The sequence below is a fragment of the Ceratosolen solmsi genome, unplaced genomic scaffold (genome assembly GCF_000503995.2).
Source record: "Ceratosolen solmsi marchali unplaced genomic scaffold, CerSol_1.0 scaffold35, whole genome shotgun sequence".
Lineage (NCBI taxonomy): Eukaryota > Metazoa > Arthropoda > Insecta > Hymenoptera > Agaonidae > Ceratosolen > Ceratosolen solmsi.
In genome coordinates this window covers 2013799-2037081 of record NW_011948423.1, presented here as the reverse complement: position 1 = coordinate 2037081, position 23283 = coordinate 2013799, and the positions used below count along the sequence as shown (strand labels likewise).

Sequence of the window (23283 nt, the reverse complement as noted above, 5' to 3'; positions counted from 1 at the left end):
AAGCAATAAATAAGTAAATAAACAGTAAATAAACATTTAATGATTTATTATATAATAATTCATCTATGCATTGGATATAACGATGTAGCCTATTAAGAAGAGGCGTAACGCTTATAAAAATAAAAATATTCAAGCATAACTTTAGACGGCATTACGCAAAACTTCTCGCTTAAAATTAAGACAAATTATTTTAATGATTTAATTATTAGAACATCAGAAATGATCTCTAACGATAGTTATGGTCATCAAGAAAGCCGTCTGTCGTAATGTCGAGAGATCATAACGATCGATCGGCGCCATCATAGTGCACGCCAATCATAATAAATCTCGCGCCTGCGTTAGGCCGAATATGTAATATCTCCGGGGGCCTAACCGATTCCCATGAAACGCAAATTCCCTCGCAGCTTCCTCTTCGGGTCCTCTCACCGAAGCAACAATTTGGCCTCTCGGCTGCAACGATAGTGGCGGTGGTGATGGTGTGGTGGTGGCGGCGGCGGTGGCGGCGGCGGCGGCTGCGGCGGCGGTAGTCACGGTAGTGGCGGTAGTGGTGGCGGCAGCGACGACCGAAAGTAAGAAGGAGAGTCGCAGCAGCAACAGCAACAGCAGCAGCATCAACTCTCGCAGATAGTGGGGAAGCGCAACGGCCTTCCAACAAAACGAAAACGAAGAAGAAGAAGAAAAGACCGGTGCCGTGTAGTGGGAGAAAAAGCGAGCGCGAGGTGTGTGCGCGCGCGCGTACCTCCGCAGTCTCCAGGAGAGCAACGGGCCGATCGGCATGGCACCACCGGTGCCGATTTCACGCGAGAAACCGCGCGCCGAGCCGCGCAGCGAGAGTCGCCGCTTATACGGCCGTCGCCGTAGCCGCCGGCCCGCGGACCGTTTTTCTTTTTAACACCTGTGCGTGCCCGAGCGTGATACCACCGCCGCCGCCACCGCCACCACCAACGCCGTTCGAACGGGACGAGAGATCGAGGCGGGATACCAGGGAGACTCACGACCAAACAAGGCGAGAGCGCGAGTCCGGCGCAGCACGCGCGACGAGATGACGACGATGGCGACCAGCACAGCTCGGCTCTTTAGTGACGCCGAGACAGGTATCTCCATGCTCTCCAGGACCTATCCTCCTCTCGTCCGGTTCACTCCTCCGTACGCCACCCTCGCCGTGCCGCTCGTCCCGTCAATTTTTCGCGCGCTCAAACGTTGACGGGTCCATGCGCCCCGCTGCCTCGCACGAATCCTTAACGATTCCGCCACGAGTTCCTGACTTTGCTAGTCTCTGCTGGCTGGTATATACGCGATTATCGGGAGCTTCAGGCCACTTTATATATAACCCGGTGTTACGTCGAAAGCATTGCCCGAAAGGGGAATAGCGGCCAAAACCGGTGCCTCCACCCAGTGGATGAGCGTCGTTGGTTCCATTGCTCGCCGTTGCATCGCAGCTTCCATGCGAGGCTACTTCGTACGTCTTTTCCCATTCTTTTTACCGAGCATTCATTCTGGCCTGGCTGCGCGCTCTCTTTCTCTCTCTCTCTCTCTCTCTCTCTCTCTCTCTCTCTCTCTTGTCTCTCTGCCACGGCTGTTAATAAAGCCAGGCGCGTTAAATCCGGACAATTAACTTTTTATCATTTGCCATGCAAAGCTCGCGCCATTAGTTCGCCTATCAATTATTGCGAGCAATTATTTTGATTTAGAATGCTGATAAAAAGAAAGGAAAAGGTACGAGCGAGGTAATGTTAGGCTTTCTTGGCGTTACCATTGTTTTTGCACGTTTCGTTGTTCAACGCAGCTTTACATTCAAAGGCAGCTGTCGAGTGTTCCGGTGATGAATTGCAAATTAATGTAGACAAACTTTGGTGTGGCTGTTGTGTTTGGGTGCGCGCGATCTAGGAAAAAGAGAAAAAAAAACAACTAGCACAACTGGGAATAATAAAACATTGGAATGTAATAAATCATTAATTAGCTTACCTTTTTCACTTTATATGTGCCGAATGGGTTCGATATTTATTAGATTAGAAGCTTGTGGATAACACGTGACGATTAATATTCGATAAACGAAAGTGTTAGGTTTGCAGTTATATTGTTATGCTCGTATTCCTTGATCTTAATGGCGTTTTCGCAATACTGAACACATGATACGTAACTATTCAGGAGTGACCCGGTAATACAAGTGGGTCTCGGTGAGGTTTTTCGCGAGATTGTCTCCCTTTCTGTCTCACTGTTTCCATATCAAATACACACGCACTCTCTACTGTCCGTATGACGTTCCTTACCCATACATTCACGCACGCGCGCGTACACTCTCTCCCTCAAGGCCGGTTCTTCTTTTTTTGTTTGTTTAGCGTGTCGGTATCGTCTTATGATGATCGATCTACCAAAATCCGCGCATTGTATACATCATTCGTTTAGAAATAGTAATTAACACTTTTCAATCGATGAAGCCACGATTATTTGACAATACTAAGTATATCGTGATTTTTATGTAATTGAATTTTTTACCATCGAAAGTTTATAATTTAACTGCATAACATATTCTTTACTGCTTGAATTCGTTTAATTATTTTATTTGAAAATTTCTATCCAAATAAAATCATTTTATCATTAAAATATGCAACGGAAAATCAACAATGCTCATTTAAAAATAGTTTATTATCAATATGATATCTTTAATTTATCGGAAATCGAAGAGTATCGACCTTCGCGAATGAACAAGTAAATTGCGCTATAATCGAAAATAATAATGGAGTTTGCCAACTTATGGAGTTTACGAAATTATGTTCCATATAGTTAAATGGAAATGAAATTATAATCATTACGTTTTACCTAATTTTCATGAAAAATAAAAATTATATACAATCGATGAAAAAGATTTTTTATTTTTTAATTTTTTTTTTTTTTTTGTTTTTTTTTTGTTTTTTTTTTTGTTTTTTTTTTTATCTTTACATATAAATAGCAGCTTCTATATGGATAGTGTTTGAAGATTCATTTACATGTTTATAAAATAAAATAAAATAAAATTATAAATTGCATCGCGTATTCGTTAAGTTACATAAAATTATAAGTTAAAATTATAAACTTTAATTTTACCAATATAATAATCAATTATAAAGAATATTAAAGAAAGTGTTGATAAACTATTCAAATAAGTTTTTTATGAAAATCATTCTTAAATAATATGCTTTTTATAGCATTTTACTAATATAAGGTACTAATATAATAAAATGTATTACCATTCTAATGCAATTATTACAATAATGAAGTAAAATATCTTAAAACGAAATTAATAACAATTAGTTTATTTATCTGCTCTATTTAAGTGACAGCGAAAACTCGGAAGATTAATTATCTCATCAATACAAAAATATCATTCTTGAATTATATTAGTATGCAAGTTGATAATGCATTTTTGCTATAATCATTGTATTTTTTAAGTCCCAAGACCTTTTATTTCCGAATTTAGTTATTTAATCAACTGATCTTAATGCGCTTAATTCAATTACACTGTAATACTATGCTACTAAAATAACATTTTTTTTGTTTTGGTTCTATTTCATTTGGTTAGGTTAGTCTTCTTGTACTATCATGATTATTTCCTTTCGATACAATAAAATACAACAATAAAATTTGTACAATTGACAAAACTATAAGCGGTCGCCAATTAATCTGAACTTTTAAATTAAATCACAACTAAAAATTTAATATTAACACTAATAATGTTCTCCATCATTTATTGCGCACTATTAAATATTTTAATAATACTCTCACCATTATTCAAAGTATTAGACGGATGTGCTCCTGAGTCTCAATCTGTCAGTAATCTCATTTATACTTTTTTTCTCAATTACCACCAATTCTACTTATTTTCTTACTCTGCACACGCTGATTTTATCGCGATTCAATAATAATAATTTTCTTATCAGCTAACGCTAAATCTGGATCATGCGCAAATGTGAGCCAAAATTTTATTGTATTGTTTGTATAAGTGACAACGCACCAAACATTTTATTCATTGAAAATAAGAAGCTCTAGAGCATTACTTTAATTTACTTCGCCATCCTTTTGAAATAATTGAAATGAATTAATATTTGTTTAACTATTCACTTAATCGACGTACTTATTTAATATTTGTATTTAATGTTTTTTACATGCATTTTATTCAGCACGGAGCTTAATAGATTTTAAATACACAATACATTGAACATACAAATGATACGTTCGTCAAATTGAAATAAATTAAAATTTTTCACGAATTTAACTTCATTTTTCAATTATTAATGGTCACTTAAGAATCGATGCTATTTTTCTCTTATTACATTTAAGTAGAGAATATTTATCAAAGAGATTTAAATCAAATCCTTCTAGTTTACCACTCTAATATTTCGAATTTTCAAAACTTTGAATACATTGTCAACGATATAATATCAACAGTGATTGATAAGATTATTTTTAATCATTAATTTATTATCACGCAATATAAAACTGTAACTACAAATAATTTAAATAAGCGTAGGCGCTTAATATTACTTATTACAAATGAAAGGACTTTTAATCACCAAATTAAATCGTAAAAGTAGATTTAATTGAGATTTTGAGCTATTTATGAAAGGGGAGATAGTATCTGCAAAACAAAAGTAACTTTAAGTATTCCATATAATTTCCAAGTACTTCTCAGAAATTCGTATTAGCATTCAGTTATGAAAAGATTCGGAAAGTATCGCGGCACAATTCTGTTTGACTTTGAACGAATTCACTTTCATTAAACCACTATTAAACGACCTGTTAAACAAGCATGTCAATTCGACAGCAAATTCAAAACAATTTTTACAGAAAATATCGTACTTTTTAACACTTTTAATCTCATTCGAAATCCAATCCTCTTCAATAAACGAGCATATTATTTTTCGATAAATATTTTAACGCTACAAACGAACCTAACCATAATTTAACTGAATTCCTAGCTTTATATTCTAGGTAAACCATACATTTGTCGCCCGGCAATAATATTACCGGTAATAACGATATTAACAATAGTCCTCGGCTCACATTCACCTTATCAAATCACTCACATGTATAAGCAATTTCATACAAGATCTACGCAGCATTTTGTACGTCCGCGTGTCTGCACGCACGCACGCACGCACGCACGCACGCACGCACACACACACACACACACAAACGCAGAGAAAAGCTTGCTAAGATCCAAACCTCACTTTGACATCTAATAACTTGAAAATGCCGTGCCAGTACAAACCCCTCGACCAAAGCGAAGTTAAAAGGCGAATAAAGTAATACGATTGGTCGTGTACGTGTCCGCCAACAGGATTATTCAGCAAGAGCGGCAAGACCTACGGGCCGAAGCAGCAAAACGGGATGAACGTTTTGAACGGCGACCACGGCAGCAAGTGCTTCTGCTGTCCATATGGCTATCACATCGACCTCGACTTCGTACGCTACTGTGAGAACTGGCAGGCAGCAGCGAGCGACAGGATTGCCCGGGGGAACGCGGAGAAGCGTCGTCGTCGCGCCCGGCAAAAGCAGTGCCAGTCGATGGAGTTCCTCCTCGGCTTTCCCGAGGAAAAAGGGTTATACGCCGATCGTCCCGCCCGCCCCCCCCCCTCCGCCCTCCGTTACTCGTTACACCTTTTTTTTTTATTTTTCCTTTTTTCAATACTGCGCGCGACCTGCAGCACTGCCGGTTGCGCAAGTATCGAGTAGAAGATAGACTCGTTATCTCGGATGGTGATAACGAATTGCGCGAGCTCGATACGCGAGGGCAAAGGAGAGTGCCGTCGTACGTGTTTTTCGACGTCGTCTAACGAAACGTCAGGCGGCGAACTTTCGTATCGCGCGCTTCTCCGATGCACCGAATTCACATCTCACTCCGGCTGCTTCGTTGATTCGCTTCTAAATTTACCGGAACTTTTTACCGTCCCGCCTTGTTGAATTGAACGTAAGTTCGCTTATTCGTTTGAGCGCCAGTCGTTGGAGTGTGTCGAAAACTCGGATTTAGTTATACACAAATACGGGAATTCGTAAACAAAGTCCGATACAAGTTGATCCGCGTTTACGAGCTATAATTTTCCGAATCTTGTATGCGTCGTATTGAGAAGAGTGATTGGGAAAATGCCGTGCTGGGGAAGGAGTACCTGGAAAACTCGAACTATAAAGCTTTTTCATAAAGCCAAAGATGAGGTATTAATTTTTACGAGTAAATAATACTTGTTTTTTTGCGCTTCCTGGAGCATTCAGCTTCGGATGATTTTCACGTTATTGTTTATATGTATTAATTCATAATTTAAACACGTTGATGCTTATATATATTCGCTTTAATGGCAATGAACATTTGTATGACGACTTTTATAAATAACATTAATTGTTTAGGACACGAGCAAGCAATTTGTAGTGTAATCTTTTTTTTCCCCTTTGTCTCCTTTCTTTTAAAAATATTTCCTTGAAAAAAATATAATTATATTATTTATAATCGCTCATGTAATACGAGCTGTCGTTTACACTGTTAATACCATTTAACTTCTTCTTATATACATAAATAGCTGAAGATTTTTTTAATTCTTTCTTTCGTACTTTAGACCACGACTACGGGTTACGAATTTAAACACAATTCTTATAGGATGCGTGGTGTCGTAAACTTTTATTTTATGAATGAAGTTATTCTAAGGTAATTTAATTTACGTAAGAGCATATTTTCATAAAACTTCTTGCATTGCATCTAACATTTGAATATTGTAACATTGTAATTGAATGATTTAAAATTGTAATTCCTTCCTGAGCATGAAACAAAAAAAAAAAAAAAAACCATAAATAAATATATAAATAAATCTCTACTTAAAATCTACTTACACTATTTCTGAATTTATTAAATAGAATTTTTCCAATTGATGAATATATGAATTATGAAAAATGCTTTTGTCATAGATTTAAAAAAACTAAAATTACCAATACCTTGAATTTATAATTCACCTTGAATACGACAATGAGATCAGACGTATTAAGAAAGATGTACTCCATGCATAATCGATCGTTAGAATAATCGGAAAATAAAAAGACACTGCTGAATTGTATCGACAGCCTCTTCATCGCCAATCGAATGGAGAGAAAAAATTGACGTTAAAAATCAAGGAAAACTATTTGGCACTCGTAGTAAAAATATATAACAATTCAATCTTTGGTAATAAAAGTTAAGCTATAAGCAAATGTTTACGATTACTGAAGGAAAATCATTAGCTTTCTCAAAGTAAGGAACTAAAAAATTCTAATTAAATTAGACTCGAGAAAGCAACGATAAAATTTATTATAAAAAATAATTTTTTCATTATGCCAATCAGTTTAATTAGTGAACTGGAATTTATATTTACGTCAGCTATATATGTAAATACTATTAAAAGAATAATTTTTTTCTCTTGAAAAATTACTTAATAGTAATAACAATAATTATATAAGCATCATAATGAATTTCTATTATATGTTTCTGTTAAATGTATAACAATTATTTTAAAAAATTAAATGCGCTTTATAAATTAAAGCCTTCTACGTAAAATGAAACGCATTAATCATTACAAAATATTCACTTTCTTTGAATACTATATAATTTTGAATGAAAAACAATGGAATAAGTTGTGATATATTCTAATTAATTAATTTGCGATAGCAGAAAATTCATACAATAGAAAATCCATTCACAAGTTTAAGTTAAGATAGTAAGTAAAAGTCGGTTGGCTATAGCTCGCCGCGCTACAACTCGTATAGCCAAACCAAACACTTCAACTCGTATAAACAAATTGATCTCTATCCTATAAAAATATAATCAATCAGTGACAGACGACAGTAAATTCACATAAATAAACGAACAATTTCAAAGAATAAAGAGTCACTGGCACCATCATCGAAGCCGGCACCTCCGAAGCCTCCACCGAAGCCGAATCTCGATAGTCTGAAGCTCAATCAGGATTGGCAAGACACTCTGAGCAATTTCGAGCAAACCCTATCACAATCGTACACGGGCCCAAGTCTCAGCAGCATCACAACCACACACAGCAGCAGCAGCAGCAGCAGCAGCAGCAGTAGTAGTAGCAGCAGCAGCAGCAGTAACAACAACGACGATGACGACAACAACAGCAACAACAACAACAACAACAACAACATCGCCAACAGCAGCAACAACAACAACAACAACAACAACAACAACAACAACAACAACAACAACAGCGTCAGCTCCACTCCCATCAGCCAATTCTATTTAAGGTACACGAACGTGTTCGCTTTTATCGATACGATGTCCGTACGTAAGAAAGAGAACTTTTTGTTTTTCCCATCGTTAAAGTTGAATTTAAACGCGGTTATTATTTCAGTAAAACCTTTTCGTCGAATTTAACGCAAATAGTTTATTACATTTAAATTGTAAAAGCTTGAACTCTTTAACTTTTAGTTAGTACAGTCTCTTTTAATTACCTCGTGTATCTTGAACAACATTTTTTTCTTAATTAATCAAAAGTCAAACCACCCATGTGTTCTTAAATATTCATAAATTATTCTAAGGTAATATATAATAGTAAGAGCTATTCTATTATTATTTTTAATTAAATTTGCAGAAAACGATATTCCACGTATAAATATATTTACATAATTATTTATAGGCATTGTAAATTGTATATACACTAATTATTTAAAAAAGAAAAAGAAAACACTGCCACTCTATTAAAGCAATAACGATTCATTCTCATCCACTTCTAACTAATAGCTGCTTAAACGTTTTCAAAATACAGATAAAATAAATATAAAATACGCCTTGAATATAAATTTCCTAACTTTTGTTTACTCGATTTGTGATTTATTATCAAGTTTGTTAAACTGTTAAAGTATTTAATCCGATGCATACTCAAAATTAATCGTACAAATCAATCGGCCCAATTACTCACAGCTCTTTCATCTCCTTACGACAATAATATTTATTATATTCACAAGACATTACACTACTTGATAAAACATTACGACGAATAAATCGTGTCAGCGCGCTCGTAATACTTCATTGATTATGTTTTTATTTTATAATAAGCATAAGCAATCGCGGCATAACGGTAAATTAGTTTTAGCTATAGAATTAATTGGCAGGCCTTATCCATTAGTGAAACTGCCACGACAATGAAAAATTTCTTAATAAAGAACGTTTAACATATAATGCGCCGTCGGCACATCATAAACACAATAATTCATTATAAACGAGGTCTTCCTTCTCTTCCTTCTCGTGTCTCCATCCTCCCCCCCCCCTCTCATCCTAAAAAAATGATACGAACAAATAAGCAACCAATGGCACTTACACTAGCCAATGATCTTCCACGTTTAAATAACTTCCGCGTGCACGTTCAGGAGGGCCTCCCTCCGTCTCTTTAAAAAAAAAAAAAAAAAAAAAAAAAAAAAAATCTCCCGCCCTTTACAAGTCCAATCCAGGTAGGACACCGACAAATCCCTCCGCGCCAAACACAGTGGCACGGTAAAAGCATACACCCTGGCATTGGCAATAAAGTTTTTAGCGGCCGCTCCACTCATAAGTAACCATAACTACACAAAGTCACAATCGTCACACGGCCGCTGCCCGGCTCGAATTAGCCGACGCCCGGGCATAAAGCCCCTCGGCTCCCGTGGAGGTAAAACCGGGCGAGGAGCTGCCGATCCCCCGAGCGCCATATAATAAACTGATAATATTCGCCTGCTCGTCGACACAGCGCGTCCGACACGAGGCCAAACACGAAAGGCAGTAACGGCAAGCGGCAGGAGCAGCAGCGGCGCTCGCGGTCATGCCAGCGCGAGCCAGAGGACGAGGCCGAGCCGGCATTGGCAGAGCCCCCGACGTTATCCTCGAGCAAGCTCGTGCTCCGGCATAAGCACCGGCAGCAGCCGAGCGAGGAGTCAGCGAGCCGCGTCGAGAACCGCCCATGCCTGCAGAACATTCGCGAGCAGATGGCCGCGGCCCTTGAGCGCATGAAGCAGCTCGAGGAGCAGGTCAAGGAAATACCCCTCCTCCACGTGCAGATGTCCGTCCTGAGGGAGGAGAGGCGCATACTACTGAGGCAGCTCGCGAGCCAGAGGAGGCTCAATACCGGCCAGCAGACGGCGGGGAGGCGGGAGGTCGGCACCTCGTGCAAGATCGTCACCAGGGACGTTGGCGTCTCCCATCGGCAGGTGAGTTGAGTCGAGTTGAGTTGAGTCCACGTCCATTGGCTGGAAGGGGCCCGCTCGTTCGCCCGTGGCAATCGAGAGGAGATTAGCTCGTACGGGGGAGCGGCGCCGCGAGGGGGAGACTACGACTCAGCCGTACTTTTCACGCGCGCGAGGACGATGTGCTCCGATGTGTGAGGATTACAAGTGGGCTTTCCCTTGTCGTGCCGCGCTCCAATCTCCGACATTACGTCCGAAAGTGGCTTTAACCTGACGGCTGCCCGGACTTTCAGGAACTTACGTCGATTGTACTATTGCCTGCGTGGCGCCGTAATTTCCTTCTTCCCGAGACTACGCATTTTTCCTTCGCGCGCCGTTGCTATTCCCTTGCTTTAGCCGACGAGCAAAGAGTTCCGATATTGCATCGATAAACGTCGACGGGTAATTAAGTGCGCGCTTTTAAATAGCGCACGGCGATCGATGAAATATTCTATTACTGACTTTTGAGCGTCGGACGTTGATCGTCGTTATGGTGTGCGCTAGAAGGGGGCAAAATTACAATTACGTTAAATTACGGGATCTATTCTTTTTCTTTTTTTCCCTTCTTTTGATAAATTACAAACGAAATTTCATAGTTTTGGGCGTGACTTAAAATACTATTGTTCGAGTTTTCGACTCACAAATCTTCTCATTTGACAATGTTTAGCTTCAAGTAATTATTTCTTTAAAGGAATTCACTCGACATTGGAATCTATTATGCAAGTGCAAAAGCAAAGCTAATCGGTCGACCGAGGCATCTTTTCACTTTATTACAATCGAATTCACATTCGAACTCCTTTTCGACGCAAAGTCTGACAATTTTAGTGTGACCTTGATTCTTAATGCATCTTACATAAGTATTTAATTAGGCTGAAGATTACGGTTAAATATATTGTTATTTATAGTATTTATTTTTTCCCACGTAACAGCTAAATACTATGATCTTGGTATTTATTATTTATTAAAATATTTTCTTATAAGGGATTTCTTATTCGATCAATGATCAGAGCTAACGTTGCTTATTATCATTTAAAATTAAATAATTAATATTCAGATTTATTTTTTTGTTTTTTTTTTCTTTTAAATAAATGGCATCGTCGTGTTATTTATTAATAATAAGAGAAAGAATTATTTATTTAAAGAGATGTAAATTTTGCAATGAAATTCGCTCGTTCGTTAATGATTTAGCTCAGATCGTTTAAGATTTGTAATAGAATACATATTAAAAAATTTCTTAAGGAAATATTTTATTCTTGCTGCATCTGCAAAATCATCGTACACAGTGTAATATTAAAAAAGTTTTTTATCATAATGATAATACTTAATAACAATACCGAATTAAGAGCTGCTATATCGTTTATATAAAATTATATTATGATTCGTCTATTGAGTTGTTTAAATTTTATTTCTATTTTAACATCAAATACGCAACGATGAACGATTATTTACAATATTTATAATAAAAAATGTGACCGATCAAAGTTTTATATAAACATGATATGTAGAAATGTTTATTAAATTTTTTAACGTTATTCAACTACATAAAAAGGTAATATCTCTTAATTACTCATTAGTTATGAAGATTTTTTTTTTTTTTTTTTTTTTTTTTTTTTTTTTTTTTTTTTTTTTTTAATAATCTCACACACGGTACCATTTCTTCCTCGTTAGTTACAATTATATTAAAATAAATCGCTGAATCATGGTAACGTAATGATGGTTTTAGTAAATCACACCAATTAGCAAATAATTGAAAATAAAGCCTCAACATATTCGATTGGATAATCGTATCCAATTATCAAAGCCGGGCATACTATCGATGAAAACACTCGATCGCGACAAGATCGTAAAGCAGAAAGAATAATATTATTACCATCACTGCGATTCACAATATTATAAATCTAAAACTCATTAAAAAAGTATTTAACGATACCAATGTGCTATCAACTGCGTGTAAGAGGTGGGGTGAGCTGTTTACAAAGTGTTTACATTTCTCGCTTAGCCTGACATAAAAGTACTCATCCCCGACGCGTCCCAAAAAAGGGCCCATTGTTAGCGACCGGCACCACGGTAATATTTTATGGGGAACCAACGCGCTTTGTCGAGCCACCGCCTCAAAGAGCCGCCCCGGCAAGCGCTACCGGTCATGCTCTTCTTTGACAGAGCGTTAACGAAGGCGAACGCACTCGGTCGCACAACTGTCTCCACCCATTCTCCCGACGTATGTCACCGTAACGAAAACAACAAACAAACAAACCAAAAAAAAGAAAAAATAATAATAATAACAACAAGAAAGAGGAAGAATATTAAAGAGCGAAATCGCTCGTTCGCCTCCCATGCAGACGATAACCCGAGACACATCGACGAACACGCGACCAGTTTCTCTCAGCAACCGGTCCACCGAGACGCCGGCGGGGACGACGACGACGACGACGACGACGACAACGACAACGACAAAAGGGAGCGCGCCAGCCGATGCCAGGATGTGTATGTCCAAGGCCACGCAGTGCTTCGGTAGGAGTTACGTCCCGCCCTCTTCCGACAAATCAGTCCAGTGCTCAAAGCCAGTGGGGCCGGCACTCGCGAGCAAAACAACCCAGTGCAAACCCAGAAGCGAGAACAAGGACACGGGCAACTCTGGATTCCCGGTGCAGAGGAAACCAAGCCCCGAGAGACGCGATCCTATCATCAGGAAGAACAAAGAGGTGCAGGCTACGGAAAGTCAGCCTTGGTGAGGATCGTCTCCTTCGTTTCTCTTCCGTCGCTTCCGTCGCTTCCTTCGCTCAACCGATCTTTTAAATAAATACCGATACCCCACCCCAATCAATCCAGTCCGTCCTGTAAACACTTATTCATTAATAGTACACATTTACGCGAGGGAGCACGGTTTTATTTCATTTTTATTTTTATGAAAATAAATTGGCGGATGCCGCTTTGCATGTAATGACGGTGAAGCATTGCTTTCCAATGTAACTACAAGACTTATTAAAAGTATTAAAAGTGTCTTATTTTCATGATTTTCATGCTGACGTGCAATTTCCCAGGTACATTGTCTAAAACATTTGTAGTAAAGATTATTATTATGAATTACATTTTAAAGGCAAATAAGCGTGTTTAATCAAATTGAATATAAAATTCGAAATTAAAGAAATTCGTCGTTTAATGGATAAACTTGTAATCATTTATGTACGTAAGCGGAAATTTTTGAAGCTCGGTTGTTAATTTTGTCGTACTAGAAGAAAAAACTGGAAAAAAAATTTTTCAGTTAAAAGAATGTAAATTATCATAAATCAAATTATAAATAAAATTTTTATGTATACGACATATATAAATGACACGAGGTGCCGCTTTAAATTCAATAACTTATTTCATTTAAATGGCCAAGCAAACATTCTATGAAATATTCCAATTTGCAATTACGACGTTTATCTTACAATCCAAAGATATTATTGGCCAATTATTAGCCGTTAAGAGAAATATTTATTTAAATCGTTTTTTACCGCGTTATTATTTGCTAAAATTTGCACAAATTTCTTTTAGTTTCGATTTAGCCATGTCGGATGTTTTTTTTTTTTTTTGTCTACATTAATTATATTAGCCTATACTTGTTCCAAAATATTTCCAAAACTGCCCGGTAAAACTTGTTTCAATTTTAAAAAGAAAGAAACGTTAATTTTTTAAATATTTCCATTCATTCATCCAATGCAAATTTATACAATTACATTTCTCTTTTTGCCTAAAGTTTGAAATTATCAATACACATTATTTTTTTACTTTTCCATATGAATATAATTTTTTTTTTTATTTTTTTTTTATTGTTGCCTTTCTTTGTTTTATTTGATACGTATTATAATTAACATTTGTACTCAATTTCAACAGGAAAGAATATTTATTGTAAGGAAATTAAAAATTTATACATTACAATATAATTTCGAAAAGTATCGATCTGAAATTCTTCGAAGTAAGCCGAAACGCATGGTACATCGGAGAAACGAATGAAATTAGAGCTGAACTAATACTTGTCATAGGAAGTTAAAACGCACAATTGAAAATAGCTTATTCATACTGACTTTAGCAACTATAAAATTCGAATATTCACTTCTACACGCGATTTATTATATTAATATTTAGTTAACAAGTACTAAAATATTTTGCAAAAAAGATAAACTCTTTCTTTAATGGCCGAGCGAGCTTACGTCAATCGCGGGCCAGGAGTGCTTGGCGAGAGCTGTCGTCACGATCCATCATTATCATTATCCACACCGTTGATCCCAATACCATAATATCCAGCTTTTCAACATAAGTATCTAACGTATTTCGCTCGATAGGGTAAAGCTGAAGCTCAGCACGGGTGTAACGGCGAAACCGAGCGTCGCCGATGTGAGCACCGAAACAACGGACGCGTCGATCGGCCTTATGGCCCTTCGCCGTCAGCAGCAGCTCGGCGGGCCCAAGTCCGTCGGAGTGGGCGTCGGCCGAGACCTGGTGGCCTGCACGAGTCGCGGCACGGAGACGACGGGCCCGCGGAGGCGGGACTTCGGGACCTCGCCACAGCGCAAACTCCTGATCGACGTGTCGGTGGGCACGTCGCTGCCGAGCACCGCCACCGTTAGATCGAGCACCAACTACTGCGACGAGTGCAAGCAGATCAGCAAGAGCCTGATCGAGAGGGACGCGACCAAGATCGTCCCGGAGTCGGGACAGCGTCGAAAGTCCGAGAGCCCAGCGGAGCCCGGCTTGAAGAAGAGGCCGGAGATCGCGAGGACACGGATACCGATGATGAGCGACCCCAAGGGCGAGAGGCGGACGATGCTTATCAGACACGATACTTGGACGGGGAGTCTCGATCAACTAGGCGATGAGTGAGTTCGCCATTTGTATTTTATTTTCTCTGTTTATTTATTACGTTCCTGCGCGTCATTCAATTTGGCTTACTATTAACATTTCTTCAATTATCGATCGCTAAAACAATAACAGTGTTGATTTAAAAAAAAAAACTTTATACGACCTTTCGCGCGATATTTTTTTTGTTTTTGTTTTTGTTTTATTTTAAGTAAATTATACACGATATATCCAATTTATTTGTTATTCCAGTTGGAGCTTTGGTGTATACTATATATTAACACCAAACTCTCCGAGCATATATCGATTATGTATAACAATATTAGAAATAATTTATTTGAGCGAAACTATTATTAAAATGTTCTATTAAACGTAACGATTAAAAAGACCTTTTTTTGTTTAAAAAAAAAACTTATTATTAAAAATTATCGTAAAAATATTTGAAATGCATTATAAAATGAATCGTTATCATTGATCATCTACAAAAATTGCTTTCACTGTAAAAAAATTTAATTTGATTTATTAGATTTGTGTAGTATAAATTAATTATGAATACTAAGAGTATTGGCAATATTAATAGTAATTGCACATATAATTAATAATATCTTCGACGTTTAAAAATATATAACCTACGTGAACATATTTGTACGTATTGTAGCAAGTAATGCGTAGATTTATTAGTGGTTTTTATCATTACATATTTAATTTATAATCATGCCATCTTACGTTAATTATTTTATATACATATTATTAAACACTATGTTGACACGATATAATTAACATATAATTTATAGATATTACCTTAAATGAGTCTTGCGGCAAAAGTTTTCTCTTTCGACAATGTCATACATTTTGTTATATCTAATAGTTTTATGTAAGAAAAGAAAAAAATTAACTTATAATTATAGTAGATTATGCTTACTTAAGAATTTATATTATCCATTCACTATGTGTCAATACTTTGACTCAGTTTTACAGAACAAATTAAAGGAGCAATTATTTATTATAAAATAGGAAATACCGATTAATTATTTATTAGGTATGTTACTTATTAATTTTTTTTTTTTCATTTACTTATAATTTACTCTGTAGTTATAAGTAGTAGAACATCGAAAAGACAATAATTTTTCATAATGACTTTATGCATAATTATGGTATAATTACCACGATCTCTTATAAATATAATACGCTATATATAATTAAATTAATAATAAAAGGAATTAAAAAAATTGTGTATTTCAAAAGAACATAAATATAATACATATAGAAGAGTCTCCCAAAATTTTATCTGAAATAAAAAGTCCAGACGCCTTGAGCGTTTTAATAACCGCAATATCATCCGTTAATGGAATCGTAAAGGCGATGCCACGAAGTAGCTACTCACTCAAGATTTATTATTTATATCATACAGGCGAGTTTGGCGAAGATCGACAAAATTTTCTATCTTACTACGAATCGTAAAACATTATTTTTCGTAATTATTACGTGAATTAAAATCATGGGACTGTCATTATTGGAAAGCTTATATGATACAACAGATTAGGTGGATTTGGAGATAATCGACCATCTTTGCCCGTCAATCAGTTCGAGAATCAATGGATTCATTAGACGAAATTACCTACTATATACAACCATTTCTATCGTACCATATAAAGCTAATAGTACTTCTTACAAGTGAATTGTCGTTAAACATTGAATATGCTGGTTGCCCCATAATTCTGTTACCGTGCATACCTAATTGGCCCCTATGGATGGATATTCATTCGTTTGTATGAGGAAGATAAATCTTCATCGTTTGCATGAAAGTTTCCGATATAAAAGCCACGTAATTTGGTAGGTAGGCTTGGTTTTTCTAATATTTATCACGCCGAAATATTAAAAAGCACGCGAAGAATTTGTTGTAAATGGTAAAAACGTGCTGTTAAATTTCTCGTAGTATGCTGAAAATCCGTCTGGGGATAGAGTGTCGGCAGAACGTTGAAATAAAAGATTCGTCCAAACGATAAGCTCCAGAAGTAAACCCACGCGAATAATATACGCACGCGCACTCGACAGAACACCATCCCTTTTTCGGTTAAAAAATGGACAGGGGAGAAGGGGGATCGCCACCCGATGGTTCGTCGAGCCCAGTAACCATCGTAAGCGACGCACGCCGCGGTAGTTAGGACATGTCGATAAGTGCGCGCGCAGCGCAGCGAATCTCGGCGGCAGTTGGCCCAGGAGCTGCTCGTCAAGTCGTTAATACACCGGGGGTCGATTAGTTCAACGGTGTCCAGTGCTCGTGGTTATTGATAATTGAAAGAAGGGCCGCGGGTGGACGGGAGAGGGAAGGAAGCTGGCTTCGAAGGATGCCGCTGGGCCGCCGCCAGTCTTCGTCCTGACGCTGAGGTAGAGGATCAGCAAGAATGTTGATAACGAATCGAGTCGTTGGCATTTAGTCGGGAAGTAGCTTTGCATTGCAAGGACTCTCGCTTAGATCCGCCAATTCGAGCGCTCTCGACTCGTCGTTGCTGCTTGCATATTATTGGAATTGGCGTGGGGATGGCAGGGCTGGACATGGGATGGGGACGGTTTACGGGATGGGGGGAGGGGAGTGTCAAGGGAGAGACTTGAGCTGTGGGAATCGCGTTGCCGCGTTCCTTAGCCGAGCTCCCGCCTTTTACTTAGCTGAGCGCACACATGTTTGGAGAAAGGTGTTATGGCTCCGTGCGCTAATTTAATCTCATGTTTGTACGCGATTTCCCGTCGCTGACTGCGCTTCCACATCATATTTATGTATTTCCGGAAGACTCCCGTTTCCGAGCTCATAATTAAATACGTTCTCCTTTCTCAATATGCGTGTAGGTAGGTGTGCGTGTGTAAGATGGAATGGGCGGCCGGGAGGTAAAAGGGCGGAAGAGAATGTAGGAACGCTGTTTATGCTCACGGTGTTTTATGTACGTAAAACTATTGTTTAATAATAAATTGGAGTTATGATGGATTATCGGATTTCATAATGCGATATACTTTTATGGATTTTTATACCAATGAGAGGCCTGGAAGTTTAACGTTGAATAAAACATTTGCCCGGCTCATGTCAACTTTCACATTGTTAAGAAGATATATATTAATAAAATGTTTATCAAATATTATCGTTTATTTATTGAGATTTTAATCAAGAGTCTTGTTTGAATAAGAATGTAAATTAAACGCTTAATAGCTCTCATACGGATGTAAAATTTGTATTATAAATAGCGTATGTTATTAACATTAGCAATTTGAATGGTTGTACGAATACTTTGTCATTTACTTGTTGAATAAATGCTTTGACTTATACTATTGCAATACAACATTTGAAACTGTAATAGAAACAAATTTCCAATATTCTTTATTTCAATGGAAGCATCGTTGTGAAATCGTTGGATATAAATGTTATTAAAGTTTGAGCAAACCAAAAGAGCAACAGAGATACTTTTTTTCATTGACACACGACTTATATTATATCAAACGAGCGAACAGCGACAATAAAAACAACTTAAATAAAGTTATATTTTACAATGGATATGAATGATAATGAATTAATATTCGATTATAGATATTTCTAATAGGTTAAAAATAAGTTTCTTAATAATAATGGAAATTATGCCTAACAATTTAATTAAACGTTAATTCTCCTTAGACGGAATATTTATTTTAAGCCAACTCAATCTATATATACGCTTTGAAACAAGTTTACAACGTGTTTACAACTACACAGTTTAAAGTTGTAGGATCTAAATATAAGTTTTAACCTGTACTTACAAAACGTGCCCAAGTTTTTGAACTTTCTTATTTTTATCACACAATTGAAAACTTGTTAATTTTGGAATAAATGATAGTTTTATTGTATACATGTATTTATAATTATATTACGTATTTTTTCTATATATATATATATATATATATATATATATTTATATTTGTGTACGTAGGGAAAACACATCACTATAAATATATATCTATATCTATTTTTTTTTTTTTTTTACTAGACTTTAAAATATAATTTATTGCTAATGAACCAAATTAAGACGCAGCTGAGCACTTTCATCTTGAATTTTGTCGAGTGAAATTGTACTCTGGAAAGTGATTTAATTTCGAGAATAAAAGGAGTAGAATTTCTATTTAAAGTGTACCTCCGCTTTCCTTGAAATGAAATTTCAACTTACACAAAGATTTAGTAATTTTATTATATACTGTATTATTGATGATACTGAAAATATGTTTAACTGAATATTATATATATAATAACAATAATAATAATAATAATAATAATAATAATAATAATAATAATAATAAAATGCAAGCATATTTTTGAAATGTCAAAGGCGCATGAATAAATTGTCGTATATATTGTAAATAAATAAATATCCGCGTAGGCGCACAACAAACTCGGATTGTCGGATAAGTAATAAAATTATCCGTCCCATAATCTCCAGGTCGCAGAATATAAACAAGTATGCCGAATGCCTGCTAGTGCAATCGTCCGATAAGCAACGGAACGAAAACGACGTCGAGGAGGCAGAGAGGGACGGCCGCCACGATGCAAAGCCTGCGGTCGACGATGACATTAGTCCCGCGTCGGAAGCGGACAAAACGAAGGAGCTCGACGATGCCCTCGTCACCAGCATGGTCCTCGAGACGCCGAAAATACCCGCACAGCGCCCGCCTATGGAACTCTCGCGGGAGATGCGAGCCGCCCTCAAAGTTCTCGACGACAATCTCAGGTAATATAGTCGAGTGCGCTCGATGAAAGAGTGACGCTGTTTAATGGGAAATGAACGCTTCTACGGATGTGCGAAAAGAATTAGTTGGGAAACGCGTATAGCTCATCATTTTGTATGTATTTCATTATCTCGAGCGTTAATGTCGAAGATAAAAAAAAAAAGAAGGAACGTCTCCTTTTAGAGGTGATGACTTGGAAATCGACTTGAAATACGTCGATCATTCGTACAAATAGCTTGCGCGTAATAATTAGTATTGTCGACTAATTTATAATTAGAATACGTCGGTAGGATTTAAGTTCGTGTAATTGGATTAATGCATTTTCAAGGATTCATAAGGAATTCTAAGATGAATCTTACTCTGAAAGAAAAAAAATCTTTCGCGTACTACAACTCAACTCTTCGCGTTAAATATGGTCATTTAATACTTAAATTTTGATTTATATATATGAGCATGAATTATTTATGTTTTCCAAGGTCATTTGAAGAGCATAGATCATAAATTTAATGAGACATATGTATACGAAAAGCTTTCAAAATAAATATATTTTACCATAAAACTTTTTACCGACTGGGTATTACGTAATCCAGCAATTGAAAAAGAAATTGTCGTCGTAATATTTAATATGCACAAAGGCGTAATATAACAAAGTAAGTTGTACTTGTTATTAAATGAACTGGTATTGCATTGAAATTGCTTAGGTTTCAAGGACATGCAGTCATTTTCTCTCGATCTTCCTACAAATTAAGATATCGAATGGACGTACGGTTTTCAAGGAATGAAAAAATAAAAAAATAAAAAAATTTTAAATTGTAATATGTTGCACGGAACGTAAAGAAAATCCTTCATAATAAGGTATTTAAAATTCACATTTGAAACGATGATGTGCGCGCTCACGAGAAGACTCAGGCGTTCAAATGAAAAAACAAAAAAAAAGAAAAAAATGCTTGTTTGCAAATTGCTAAATTATACCATTTATGCTGTAAGAAACATGCACAGCCTTGAAAAAGTTGACTTAAATTTAACGACAACGTCGAAATAAACATCAAATCGATAACGGCTAACGACGCGAGTCCTCGATAATATTGAAAATTGACGCTTTCTTCATCAAGGCTTGCTCGATGAAAAAACATTGGCATTTGGCGCCTTAAATGCGAAGCCATAAGCAACCTCTCACCACCCCGAGGTCAAGTGTCCACTCCTCGTCTGTTACAGGAAAGTGAGCGCGGGCGGAATTTTGCCGAGCCGAGTGAAGAACGCGAGCAACATCGTCCAGCACGAGTGGTTCAAGGTTTCGAGTACCGCTCAGGCGGATCCCCACAGCGTGGAGTTCTACCTGGACCAATTCGAGCACCACTCGGGCTCGCTCCTCGGGCACGTGGTCAACCTGACGGACTCGAGCGGCAACACCGCCATGCACTACGCTGTCTCCCATGGCAATTTCGATGTTGTCTCCATCCTCATCGACTCGAAGGTCTGTGACGTGAATCGGTCCAACAACGCCGGTTACACGCCGGTGATGCTCGCTGCCCTGGCGCAGGTGCGCAACTCGACCCACGCCTCCGTTGTCAAACGTCTCTTCCAAATGGCCGACGTTAACGTGCGCGCGAGGCTGGTAAGTGTGTGTTTGCCGTTTGCCGGTGCGGATGGCCGATTTCATCCTTCGTTCCATCCTTAAAAGCCACGCGCATCCTACGACAAGGGATTTAGCCTCGTTGCTATCCAAAATTATAAGTAAATAATGGAGTTGTTTGAGTATGGAAAAGTTTCGAGCAATAGGAATTGGAATTTATTCGAATCTATTGGAATTTTATTGAGATGAAACGATTTTTCAAAAAATATTTATTTTTTATTAATCGAGATAATCAAGAGGCCAAAAAAAAAAAAAAAAAAAAACATAAATAAATAAAAGAACAAAAAAACTCACGAGTTTTTCAGATTCATCATCGTTAAATCCTTTCTCATCGTCGTGATGTAAAAATTAATTTGTACTATCTCGAGGCGACACGAAGTTTGCCTTTCTCGTCTCTCACCATCATCCATAAAATTCAATCCTAAAATCTCGTAATTTTTAAGGAGATTATTTACAATGTATCGCGTTTCTCACAAAATGACGCTGCTAATTTCAATATACCAGTGGAGGCTGCCTTACAAAATCATTGTAATCTAATCATTGAGAATGATATAAACTTTAGATGCTTAATATATCTGAAATTCTACCTTGGTTGACGACTGAAATTACACTCTAAACAATTCCAAACTCGGACCGCCAAGTGCACGGAGCATTATCTGGAGTACATATAACACGAAATTAAAATTCTACCGTAATAATATGTTACCGACCGTTGCAAAAAATGAAAAGAAGACAAACAACCTATCGTTATTAAAGTAAAGCTTGTGCCAATTTTTTTTAAACGCACCCCACACTTCTCTTAGATACTAACGAAAACAAATGCCTTGGCAATAAATATTTAAATGACAGCACTTACGACACGAAATGAATGAATGACAACTGCAGAGTGCCGGAACGATCCCGTACAATCGAACGTCACCAGGAATCCCAATGCTCCCGACTTACTGCCATATAAAACAACTTTTACGAAATCATTCCGTTATTCTAGCACGGCCAGACGGCTCTAATGCTCGCCGTGTCCCATGGTCGCAAGGACATGTCACGGCTCCTGCTCGAGGCCGGCGCGGCTGTTAACCTCCAGGACGAGGACGGAAGCACGGCTCTAATGTGCGCCGCCGAGCACGGCCACGCGGACATCGTGCGGCTGCTGCTCGGCCAGCCGGACTGCGACTCGGCGATCCTCGACGTCGACGGCAGCTCGGCCCTCAAGATCGCCTTGGAAGCCGGCCACGCGGACATTGGAGTTCTCCTCTACGCCCACCAGCGTGCCAGCCGAACAAGCCCGATGCCCGGGGCCTGTCCCGCAGCTCTACCCGCCCCGCGACCGGGCAAGAGGCAGCGCACGAACTCCGGACAGCATCACGGGGCCGGCGCTTCCCAACAGTACTCGGCCCTCTCGATGTCGGCACCCGCGAGCCCCATCGCCGCCGCTACCAGGCGCTTCCATTCCTCGAGCCTCTCGCTCGTCGACGCACCCAAATACTCGTTGTGAACGCGCGCTACCCCCCTCCCCCTCCCCCTCTCCCGCCCCCTCACCAGTCCAGCTCACCGCTCCGCACGACTGCCACTCGTCGTCAACTCGACCGATCAGTAGCGTGGGCGCGAGCCAACGTAATTGCGTAAAAGCGATACTTTTCAAACATACCTTTCTCGAGTACAGCTTGAACACGACTTTCCTAGTCGGCTTCGGATTTTCGAATTCGAATCTGGAATTTTATTTGCTACCGAATGATAGATGCTCGTGTTATTTTTAAACTTTTTACACATTCTTCTCGATTATGGCTTGTATTATCTATTGCGATACTCGGCATCCTTTGCGAGTTTCACTTGTATATTTTTCCGGGTGAAAAAATGTCCGACACGTT

General features: G+C 38.1%; 1 protein-coding gene across 1 annotated transcript; it reads left to right on the top strand.

Annotated features, from left to right (window-relative positions):
• The first annotated feature begins 517 nt into the window (after positions 1–517).
• Positions 518–22926, top strand: Kank (KN motif and ankyrin repeat domain-containing protein 2 kank). The gene is made up of 9 exons (XM_011499821.1): positions 518–1094; positions 5318–5593; positions 7881–8060; positions 9713–10191; positions 12546–12934; positions 14532–15065; positions 19500–19787; positions 21001–21400; positions 22407–22926. The coding sequence occupies exons 1-9, from the start codon at positions 1043–1045 to the stop codon at positions 22908–22910; spliced, it is 3102 nt and encodes a 1033-aa protein (XP_011498123.1). The 5' UTR covers positions 518–1042; the 3' UTR covers positions 22911–22926.
• Positions 22927–23283: the final 357 nt, after the last annotated feature.